Source organism: Salmo salar, chromosome 12 (assembly GCF_965601325.2).
Source record: "Salmo salar chromosome 12, fSalSal1, whole genome shotgun sequence".
In the NCBI taxonomy this organism is placed as follows: domain Eukaryota; kingdom Metazoa; phylum Chordata; class Actinopteri; order Salmoniformes; family Salmonidae; genus Salmo; species Salmo salar.
Genome location: NC_138302.1, coordinates 70,980,056 through 70,992,480, shown reverse-complemented (window position 1 = coordinate 70,992,480; position 12,425 = coordinate 70,980,056). Strand labels below are relative to the sequence as shown.

The 12,425-nt window shown below is 43.6% G+C and overlaps 1 protein-coding gene across 1 annotated transcript in view; it reads right to left on the bottom strand.

Annotated features, from left to right (window-relative positions):
• The window catches only part of LOC106565625 (solute carrier family 41 member 1), a 36,306-nt gene that overhangs the window by 12,282 nt on the left and 11,599 nt on the right, over positions 1 to 12,425 (bottom strand). Inside the window, exons 3-4 of the mRNA XM_014132936.3 lie at positions 8,155 to 8,262; positions 247 to 318 (exon numbers count right to left, since the gene is read on the bottom strand). Of these exons, the coding sequence (XP_013988411.1) occupies positions 247 to 318; positions 8,155 to 8,262 (180 nt within the window). The remainder of the gene's footprint in view (positions 1 to 246; positions 319 to 8,154; positions 8,263 to 12,425) is intronic.

The window sequence follows — 12,425 nt, the reverse complement described above, 5'->3', positions numbered from 1 at the left end:
CAGCACACAGTGATCCATCTAGCAGGTTATGTGACTGTCGGGGATCCAAAGTCTGGGGTTGAGGGGTTCCATGAACCACAGATTCAGCACTTTTACATCTGACACTGTCCATGTATGGTAACACAATGATTGGACATATTTTGTTTTATATCTGTGACTTGTTTTGTTTGGGAATATGTTGAATGTTGTTCTGTGTTCCCCAGTGTTCCATCCAGGTGTTGTGGGATGTTCCAGAGTGTTTCGTACCTGGATGAGGGCGAGGTTTCCAACGATCATCTTCCACATGTCCTTGGCTGAGTCCATCTGACCAACATTGGCCTGCACAGAGAAACACACACAGAAGACCATAAGAGACCACGGCCAGAACACAACTATAACACAACCACAACACAACCATAACACAACTATAACACAACTATAACACAATCATAACACAACTATAACACAACCACAACACAACCATAACACAACTATAACACAACTATAACACAATCATAACACAACTATAACACAACTATAACACAACTATAACACAACTACAACACAACCATAACACAACCACAACATGACCACAACACAACCATAACACAACCATACCACAACTATAACACAACCACAACACAACCACAACACAACCATAACACAACTATAACACAGGAGACCATGAGTCCACAACCACAACACAACCATAACACAACTCTAACACAGGAGACCATGAGTCCACGACCACAACACAACCATAACACAACTATAACACAGGAGACCATGAGTCCACGACCACAACACAACCATAACACAACTATAACGCAGGAGACCATGAGTCCACGACCACAACACAACCATAACACAACTATAACACAGGAGACCACGAGTCCACGACCACAACACAACCATAACACAACTATAACACAGGAGACCATGAGACCACGACCACGACCACAACACAACCATAACACAACTATAACACAGGAGACCATGAGACCATGAGTCCACGACCACAACACAACCATAACACAACTATAACACAGGAGACCATGAGACCACGACCACAACACAACCATAACACAACTATAACACAGGAGACCATGAGTCCACGACCACAACACAACCATAACACAACTATAACACAAGAGACCATGAGACCACGACCACAACACAACCATAACACAACTATAACACAGGAGACCATGAGACCATGAGTCCACGACCACAACACAACCATAACACAACTATAACACAGGAGACCATGAGACCACGACCACAACACAACCATAACACAACTATAACACAGGAGACCATGAGTCCACGACCACAACACAACCATAACACAACTATAACACAGGAGACCATGAGACCATGAGTCCACGACCACAACACAACCATAACACAACTATAACACAGGAGACCATGAGACCATGAGTCCACGACAACAACACACTACCATCTGACTGGCCACGGTTTGAATCCAGGAAAGGTAACCAGAATCATGATGTTTCAAAAACGTAGAATGTGTTCGACTGAGTGTGAACGTGTACATGAACACGTGTGTGTTTGAGTATGTGTCAATGTGTATGCTTTAGTGTGTGTGTGTGTGTGTGTGTGTGTGTGTGTGTGTGTGCGCGCTGTGCCATTGGCCCTGGCTCCTGTCAGAACAATCAGGGGTCAGTTCTCTAGACAAAGGAGCTCTGGAGTTCTGACCCCTTCACCCTGTGGCCGACTCCAATTATCTCATCTCTCTCTACACACACACACACACACACACACACACACACACACACACACTTGTACAGCTAACCTTGTGGGGACACACAATTCGGTTCCATTCAAAATCCTAATTTTCCCTAAACCCTAACCCTTAACCTAACCCATACTCTTACCCTAATCCTAACCTTAACCCAAAAACCTAACCTTAACCCTAGCTCCTAAGAATGGACTAAGAAGCATTATCAATGGAGGATCTCAAATGAAAATACTTCTCCGTCCAAGACTAGGCTTAATGTGTCGGGGAAAAGGCCCTTAGAGTTCTAGCAGGACAGGTGTGTATGTGTGTGTGTAGCAGAGAGCTGATAGTGGAAGACTGAGTCAGTGGCTGTGTTTGAAACCCATCTCTCTTTACTTCCTCTCTTTCACTGATCCTTCCATTGATTACCCAGTTATGTAGGAAAAAAGATGACATGATGTAAAAGTGATCGTTACTTTAGATGCTCTTTACAGATTTGTTACACAACTATACATACAACTGGATGAGCTATGCAAATGAATTAATATCATATTAGATCTGTGATTAGCCTGCTTCTCTGAAAGGCAGAAGGAAGGATGCTTTTTCTAAGTATTCAAACAGGGTGAAATGCTGAGTCTCTTCCCCCCCCACCCCCAACACTACATCAAGCTCTAGTGACTAGCCACATGACTGCCAAAAACAGAGAGAATGCTTTGGAAGGAGAGAAAAGAACATGTTTGAAGGAGAGAGCAGAGAGCAGAGAGCGAGAGTGAAAGTGAGTATAGAGAGAGAGATGAGAGAGGGAGCTAGAGATGAAAGAGAGAGAGAGAGAGGGGGAGAAGTTGGCTCAGAGCCAGAGCACATTGGCCTCTAGGTCTCAGCTTGAGCTTCTGTTCCCAATGTGAACACACATATGAGACTAGTACTAAACACTACTGCCACTGATGTGACCCTGAATCAGTTACAGCAACTCTGCCTCAGTATCAGCATGGCAGTATTTTTATTTGTGTGTGCCTGTGAGTATCTGAGTGTGTGTGTGTGTGTGCCAGAGAGTTAAGAGGAAGACTGAGTCAGCAGCTGCTTTTGAAACCCATCTCTCCTTCCTTCCTCTCTTCCACTAATCCTTCCATTGATTACCCAGCTATGTAAAAAAAGACAAACAGATGACATGATGCAGTAAGCTGGCTCTCAACACTATGTGGTAGTTAATGCGATTATGCCTGCCTGCAGTCATTCACTAAATATGATTATTCCAATACTTATAGTCAATTAGGGTCACAAACAAGGATCATAGAGAGTTACAAAAACAAATGATTGTAAGTAGGAAAAAGAGAGAGGGAGAGAGATAGAGGGGCAGAAAGAGAGAAAGAAAGAAAGAGAAAGAGAATTATACTATCCCCATTTCCTCTCCTATCCTTTAAACAAAGATGACAAGTTACAGCAGACCAAAATAACAAGCAATTCAGGGAGAAGCGTGGTCATGTGTATGGCATTCTGCCTCAGCCCCTGGCAGTTGTTTTTTATTTGATAAGTGCATTAGGAAACTTAGAGTGGGCTTAATCTGCTGATAATTAGTATTGCCATGGAAAGAAACCCACCGGGGCCAAGATCCTCAAAGAAAAAGAATAACTCTGGGCGGACGGGGAGTATATCATACTATACACATTACATACTCAGGTCACCTGCCACACAATACACTCTAAGCTCCCTTGTCATCAAGCCTCGGCAAAGAAACAGCCTCGACAAGGAAACAGCCAGGAAACACAATGGAGAAGCTTCCCATCCTGGAACGGGGTACGTATACCCACCACAGTAATACCAATAAACATGATTTCTTTAGCAACCCTATAATGAATTGCGTACTACGTCATACTGTATATGTGCAGATATGTGCACCACATCATTGCTCTCTCTCTCTCTCACTCAACTGTTTGTGCATTTTGCTAGCTGTCTGTCAAATGCAGATGAGCTGAACCTCATTGGCTGGAACTTCAATTGCTAGGGGGCTGGCCCACGTGGGGGAAAATGTAAGGAAAATGGCGCTGTACAGCTTCCAGTAAACAGTCGCTTTCAAACTAGGGATTTTGTGGCTAATTGACATAAAACAGTAATTCTGCTCATAGATTATGCATGTATGAACTACACATTGACACATCCAGTCCAAAGCGGGAGGTTTAAAAATGACTTACTAGTCACCAAAGTTCCGGTGCATGTCTTTAATAATCAGGACAGGAAAGAGCTGGAAAAACTTATCACATTCTGCTGTGTTTGTCAGCCTGTTTTCCCACAAGCCAATGGAAGGAATGTGTGGATTGGTGTACTTAAGAGCAGCAGTGGACTAATTCGCATTTAGCACCACATAGCTCCAGGGATAGGAGGCTAGGCTAGCTAGCGCCTCCTGATAACAGCATCAGTGTCCCAATGACCCCTCTGCCTGCTGCCTACAATGGACAATAGTGTTGCGTTGTTCTAATGGTGTTGTTAGCTGAGTGTTAGCTCATGAGCTAAGAGCCTAATAGAGATTTAAACACTTGCCTGGTGTCAGGTACAACAGACCAGGGCTTTGGTTAAACTTTGAGCAAAGTCAGAGAGATCAGTTTAAACCAGAGAAATAACAGGAAAGCTGGGATCTGGTACAGTTAGTCAACCAGTCAAATGTCTTACAAAACCAGACACATAGAGTACAAAACTCAACTGACTGAAGTCTAGCGAGAAAATGCAAACAACACTTGGTTGACAGGTTGGTAAGTGTTGTTGTTGATAAAGTGTATGTGTGAGATATTCAGCCTTGCTAAAAATATTTTCACATTGTCACAATCCTTCAGACGTTGTTACGTCTGGAGAGGAGACAGGTCAACAGGTGTCCAAAGTGATTAGTGGAAAAGTACACCAAACTCAAACACACTCCCATACACCCAGGGCAGGTTGATGCTGGATCAGGTAGCTGTGTTGGATCAGTAGAGCAGGGGAGTGGAATGTTGGCTTGAGGTCAGGTCACAACCCAAGATAAATAGGATTTATGGAGAAGCTTCCCATCCTGGAACGGGAAACGTATACCCACCACAGTAAGATCTATAAACGTTTGGGGGGACATGATTTCTTAAGCAACCCTATAATGAGCTCTATACTCAATACACCTGAAACACAAGAGATTCTCTGGTACTTTGTGTACTTTCTAGCCAGTAGTTCAGAGAGTAGCGTTCACAAGCTAAATGTGGTCCCCCAAAATTGCATACAACGTCATACTGTATATGTGCAGATAAGTGCACCACATCATTGCTCACTCTCTCTTACTCAACTGTTTGTGCATCTTGCTAGCTGTCACTCAAATGCAGATGGGATGAACCTCATTGGCTGGAACTCAAATTGCTAAGGGACCATGTGGTGGAAAATGTAGGGAAAATGGCGCTGTACAGCTTCCAGTAAACAGTCGCTTTCAAACTAGGGATTTTGTGGCTAATTGACATAAAACAGTAATTCTGCTCATAGATTATGCATGTATGAACTACACATTGACACATCCAGTCCAAAGCGGGAGGTTTAAAAATTACTTACTAGTCACCAAAGTTCTGGAGTATGTCTTTAATAATCAGGACAGGAAAGAACTGGAAAAGCTTATCACATTCTGCTGTGTTTGTCAGCCTGTTTTCCCACAAGCCAATGGAAGGAATGTGTGGATTGGTGTACTTAAGAGCAGCAGTGGACTAATTCGCATTTAGCACCACATAGCTCCAGGGATAGGAGGCTAGGCTAGCTAGCGCCTCCTGATAACAGCATCAGTGTCCCAATGACCCCTCTGCCTGCTGCCTACAATGGACAATAGTGTTGCGTTGTTCTAATGGTGTTGTTAGCTGAGTGTTAGCTCATGAGCTAAGAGCCTAATAGAGATTTAAACACTTGCCTGGTGTCAGGTACAACAGACCAGGGCTTTGGTTAAACTTTGAGCAAAGTCAGAGAGATCAGTTTAAACCAGAGAAATAACAGGAAAGCTGGGATCTGGTACAGTTAGTCAACCAGTCAAATGTCTTACAAAACCAGACACATAGAGTACAAAACTCAACTGACTGAAGTCTAGCGAGAAAATGCAAACAACACTTGGTTGACAGGTTGGTAAGTGTTGTTGTTGATAAAGTGTATGTGTGAGATATTCAGCCTTGCTTAAAATATCTTCACATTGTCACAATCCTTCAGACGTTGTTACGTCTGGAGAGGAGACAGGTCAACAGGTGTCCAAAGTGATTAGTGGAAAAGTACACCAAACTCAAACACACTCCCATACACCCAGGGCAGGTTGATGCTGGATCAGGTAACTGTGTTGGATCAGTAGAGCAGGGGAGTGGAATGTTGGCTTGAGGTCAGGTCACAACCCAAGATAAATAACATTTAGCAGTCATGACCTCTGACTTTTGACTGTTGACCAATCACTTGAGAGATTCCAAGTGAGTGATAAAAATAACAAATGTTTCCCTGAATGAGAAAAAACCCTTTTGGAATCTAGTCACCACTGAGCATTATTTTGTTTTCTATGGGGTTCTAGATACATCAAACAGAATGCAACAATTTATGTTTTTTCCTCATTACGTTTCCATGACAACAAAGACAAAGCTCTTTCATACACTGAAGTGAGCGTGAACCCCTGTCTCATTAAGACACGTGATTAGTGCTTGTTGACCTGTAGCCCACCTGCAGGCCCCTGTTAGTCAAACACTCTACAGTCGTGGCCAAAAGTTTTGAGAATGACACGAATATTAATTTTCACAAAGTCTGCTGCCTCAGTTTGTATGATGGCAATTTGCATATACTCCAGAATGTTATGAAGAGTGATCAGATGAATTGAAATTAATTGCAAAGTCCCTCTTTGCCATGCAAATTAACTGAATCCCCCCAAAAACATTTCCACTGCATTTCAGCCCTGCCACAAAAGGACCAGCTGACATCATGTCAGTGATTCTCTCGTTAACACAGGTGTGAGTGTTGACGAGGACAAGGCTGGAGATCACTCTGTCATGCTGATTGAGTTTGAATAACAGACTGGAAGCTTCAAAAGGAGGGTGGTGCTTGGAATCATTGTTCTTCCTCTGTCAACCATGTTTACCTGCAAGGAAACACGTGCCGTCATCATTGCTTTGCACAAAAAGGGCTTCACAGGCAAGGATATTGCTGCCAGTAAGATTGCACCTAAATCAACCATTTATCGGATCATCAAGAACTTCAAGGAGAGCGGTTAAATTCTTATGAAGAAGGCTTCAGGGCGCCCAAGAAAGTCCAGCAAGCGCCAGGACCGTCTCCTAAAGTTGATTCAGCTGCGGGATCGGGGCACCACCAGTACCGAGCTTGCTCAGGAATGGCAGCAGGCAGGTGTGAGTGCATCTGCACGCACAGTGAGGCGAAGACTTTTGGAGGATGGCCTGGTGTCAAGAAGGGCAGCAAAGAAGCCACTTCTCTCCAGGAAAAACATCAGGGACAGACTGATATTCTGCAAAAGCTACAGGGATTGGACTGCTGAGGACTGGGGTAAAGTCAGTTTCTCTAATGAATCCCCTTTCTAATTGGTTGGGGCATCCGGAAAAAAGCTTGTCCGGAGAAGACAAGGTGACGGCTACCATCAGTCCTGTGTCATGCCAACAGTAAAGCATCCTGAGACCATTCATGTGTGGGGTTGCTTCTCAGCCAAGGGAGTGGGCTCACTCACAATTTTGCCTAAGAACACAGCCATGACTAAAAAGAATGGTACCAACACATCCTCCGAGAGCAACTTCTCCCAACCATCCAGGAACAGTTTGGTGACGAACAAAGCCTTTTCCAGCATGATGGAGCACCTTGCCATAAGGCAGAAGTGATAACTAAGTGGCTCGGGGAACAAAACATCGATATTTTGGGTCCATGGCCAGGAAACTCCCCAGACCTTAATCCCATTGAGAACTTGTGGTCAATCCTCAAGAGGCGGGTGGACAAACAAAACCCCACAAATTCTGACAAACTCTAAGCATTGATTATGCAAGAATGGGCTGCCATCAGTCAGGATGTGGCCCAGAAGTTAATTGACAGCATGTCAAGGCGGATTGCAGTGGTCTTGAAAAAGAAGTGTCAACACTGCAAATATTGACTCTTTGTATCAACTTCATGTAATTGTCAATAAAAGCTTTTGACACTTATGAAATGCTTGTAATTATACTTCAGTATTCCATAGTAACATCTGACAAAAATATCTAAAGACACTGAAGCAGCAAACTTTGTGGAAATTAATATTTGTGTCATTCTCAGAACTTTTGGCCATGACTGTATTGTTAAAACCAGTGGGTCTGATTAATCTGACAAGAACATTATGATAATGTTATGGTTTCAAGTGTTACACTCTGCTGCTCCTCATTAAGCCAAACACTATAGCAACACAATGGCTGCCAAATGTAGAGACCACAACAAAACACACTCACTGCTGTTGACAGTCTGGAGGCCAATGTCATCTCCAGGTTGCCCTTTAACCCCAGCAGCGCCGGGACCAGGATGAAGACCTCTGTCACCTCCGTAAACACCGTCCAGTGCTGCAACACAACAACACACAGTTACATAACTACACACAACACAATACCAGGTGTGTATTCATGGATGCCAAGGGAAGCCAGGCTTCCCCAAAAATGTGATCATTAAAACAATTTTTATTATATAACAACTTCTCTTTCGTCTCAAAGTGTTTTCATAATTTTCCTTCAATTCTCACTGGAGAAATCATCCGAGGGAAACAGCGCCCCCCTGTCTCAGTATGTGTCGCCCATGTATATGGGCCCGTGTGGCTCAGTTGGTAGAGCATGGTGTTTGCAACGCCAGGGTTGTGGGTTTGATTCCCACGGGGGACCAGTATGGAGAAAAAATGTATGAAATATATGCATTCACTACTGTAAGTCGCACTGGATAAGAGCGTCTGCTAAATGACAAAAATGTAAAATGTATATGATGCTGTCTGGACAAAAATAGTATGACATGTTGCCACCGTAGCATTTGATTAATTGACTCCATCAAGCATTTGACCTTTATTCATAAAAAATATATAAAATAATTAGCCAATCAGTGTTCAGCTGAGCTCAGCTGTGGGTGGTCCTGGCGCAGCTAACTTAACTGGTCCATTAATGCCCAATCGAGGAAGTTAGGCGCCTGGCAAGTATTTTAGCCAGCTAGCCTAGTCTAGCTGGCTAAAACTAAAAGTGTGTACTATTGTCTGACAGTCATAGACCGTTTTGGCAACATAAAAGAGAGGACAATTGCTTTGGAGTTCATCCAGTCTACAAGTAGGGTGTGTCAACAACATGCTTTTTTAAGCTTTTTCCCCACACATTCAGAAAATCAGTACCACAGCCACATGATATTTTGTCATGTTGATTGGACTAAATTGTCTTTGGTGTGTTTAAGTTTGTTTTCACTGTATTAGGGTAAGTATATATAGCCTAGTTGATTTGATTACGTTTAAGCTGAAAGCCACTGGGCACAAATGTAATTGGATTTAAAAGTTGGGTGAATAAAATAAGCAATTCCCTTACGTTGATTACTTTTTGCAAATCAAATCAGTTTTCCACATTGATTCAACGTCATCACATAGATTTTTTGTTCTATAAATGAATTGGAAACAATGTTCATTCAAACAGTTTTTGCCCAGTGGGAATGGTTCTGGAATAGTGGAGGAAGTGCTCCAGTTGTCTTTGTGCTGACTTGCTGTAACTCTCCGTGGTTCTAAATCAGGAACTGTTTAGTAAACTGTCGGAAACATTAACTTGCTTGACCACTGTTTGTTAGATGGAATACTTGCTATTGTGAACTTCACCAGACGGATGTTGCTCTCCGGTTTTGTGATGAAACAAACGCATGTGTGGTTGATTTTATTCCGCCACTGTGTGACTGTTGTCTTTTAGTTGTCTCTGCCTTATTGTACTGTACTTATTGTACTGTACTTATTGTACTGTATATGACAGTGGCGTATGAACAAATGGGTTAATTGCACAAACAATGCAGTTATCACAACAGGTTGCAATATGGCTTTTTTCCTGGCTTGGCTTCCCCAGTGAATTTACCCACGCACCACTACTGCACAATACAACACAACGTCACCTGCACAACAAAATAACCTTTACTGACATAGAAAGTAGTATAAAGTCTGATTTCGATTGTGATAAAACAGTTATCGTGATGCAGTTATCACTGAGTTTTCATGATACAATATCCCATTATATTACAAACCCAACAGCGTATCACACTGGGCACTGCTGAGGTTGACAATGTCTTGCTGCTATTGAGTTTGATATTGATTCAATCTGAAACCTGATCTCTGTCTCATCTTACTAATATTATATTTGTCGAGACTGTGTTGGGATCATAAGATCTTATTCACTCTGAAGAGGAGCAAGGTCATTTTGACCTCACACTGCAACAATTCACCACCCTCTTTCTACCACTTCTCTCTCCCTCTCTTCTCTCAACCTCCACCCGCGCCTTCTCTCTGTCTCGCTCTCTCTCATCCAGCCTCTCTCTCTCTGCTGTCCTGAACAACAGTAGACAAGAGGACATTTTATTATCACCTTTCATACAGTACTTGCAACCCACAGTGTTTTACTGTAACCCTCCGTCTGCCTGCTACCTCACTGCCTCAGCACAAATACTCTCTGATTCTGTGCCAATTACCCTACCTTTACACAGCGAACAACTTGAGGCAAAGTCAGCCAGGAGCAAGAGCAGCTATACTGAACAAAAATATAAACACAACATGCAACAATTTCAAAGATTTTACTGAGTTACAGTTCATATAAGGAAATCAGTCAATTGAAATAAATAAATGAGGTCCTAATCTATGGATTTGAAATGACTGGGCAGGGGTGCAGCTATGGGTGGGCCTTGGTGGGCATAGGCCCACCCACTTGGTAGCCAGGCCCACCGACTGGGGAGCCAGGCCCTTCCAATCAGAATGAGTTTTCCCCCCACAAAAGGGCTTCGCAGACAGAAATACTCCTCAGCACCCTGAACCATGGGACCAACACTTTACATGTTGCATTATATTTTTGTTCAGTGTCAATCTGAAAGGTAATTTAGGCTTGAGAAAATAAATAAATCATACACACAAATGCATGTGCTCACGCAGCAAAGGTGTTATAGAATCAAATGGAAATTCACAGTGGATGACTGTGGTTCTGGAGTTGATTACTGGCCCACTTTGGCCCCCACTTTGGCCCCCACTTTGGCTGTTTTCCAGCCCTTGAGATGGTCTCTATGAGTCCCTGAACTAATGATTTTGGGCTCCCGAGTGGCGCAGTGGTCTAAGGCACTGCATCTCAGTGCTAGAGGCGTCACTACAGACACCCTGATTTGAATCCAGGCTGCATCACAACCGGCTGTGATTGGGAGTCCCGTAGGTTGGCGCACAATTGGCCCAGCGTCGTCTGGGTTTGGCCGGTGTATGCCGTCATTGTAAATAAGAATTTGTTCTTAACTGACTTGCCTAGTTATATAAAGGTTAAATATATTTTTTTTTAAAGACTTGGGTAAAGTGCATCTTGGGTGTTTCTCCATTAGCCCAGTGCAATGGGAGGATCAGCAGAGTGGGGCTGGGGTATGAAGATGAGTTTGGTGTAAATAGCTAGGGATGGGCTGGGTTAGCCTAGAAGGCTGGGACGGGGGTATAAGTCTGGGGTATAAGGTTGGACCGAACATTGATCCATCAACAGAGAAAGTGCTGATATTTAGAGCCAGTCCCACTGGCCCCCAGCACTTACAGCTCAGCCCAGCCAGCCCACAGCTTAATCAATACTGAGAGGCTGTCAGAGAAAGGAGAGGAGGAGAGGAGAGAAGAAGAGAAGAGAGAATGGAGAGAAGAAAAGAGGAGGAGAGGAAAAATAGCTATATGACTTTATGCTGCCTACAGATCCCTACAGTATGTGAGAGATAACAGGGCTTCATTCTGGGTGGAGGTAAAAGCCTACTGGGCAAAAACTGGTTGATTCAATGTTGTTTCCATGTATTTATTAACAAAATAATTTGATGTGAAAACGGATTGAATTTGCCAAAAGTCATCAACCTAAGGGAATTGAATCTGTTTTTCAACCAACTTTTAACCTAAATCCAATGACACGGTGCAATTTTTGGTTAATTTCACATTGAATTCATGTTAGTTGAACATCTATTTTGTAAATCCAAAATAGATGTTGAACTGTTTGTGCCCAGTGGGAGGTTAACACTGCTGCTCTCTGTCTGTCAGCAGCCTGGGCTCTTTAAAGCAGCCGACTCCGCAGGGACCCCACCACCCTACCTCCTGGCACTCTGCCACCTAGACCCCCCCCCACCCATGTCATTTCTACCCTCTAACCCAATTCACTCTCTCGTTCCCTTCCTAACTACCCCCAATCTTTTCCCCAATCTCTCTATCTTCCCCAACCCACTTCTCTCTCTCTCTCTGCCTCTCTTCCAAACCCCCTTTTCCTTTCCTTACCCACCTTCACCCTCTCCTCCTCTCTCTACTCTCTTCTCCAGCTGTGATATATGTTGTTGTCTCCAATGGAACAGTGGAGCCCAGCCAACAACCCCCTCACTCCCCAATGACCAGCCCCAGTTCTGCGAACTCTGTGGATAGTCAGTATCATGATGTATCAGAGGCATACAGGCTGTGGTATGCCGTCCAAGGGGTCAGGTTGCAGAGTTTGGTAACGCAGCCCGTTTGCCCACTGTTGCT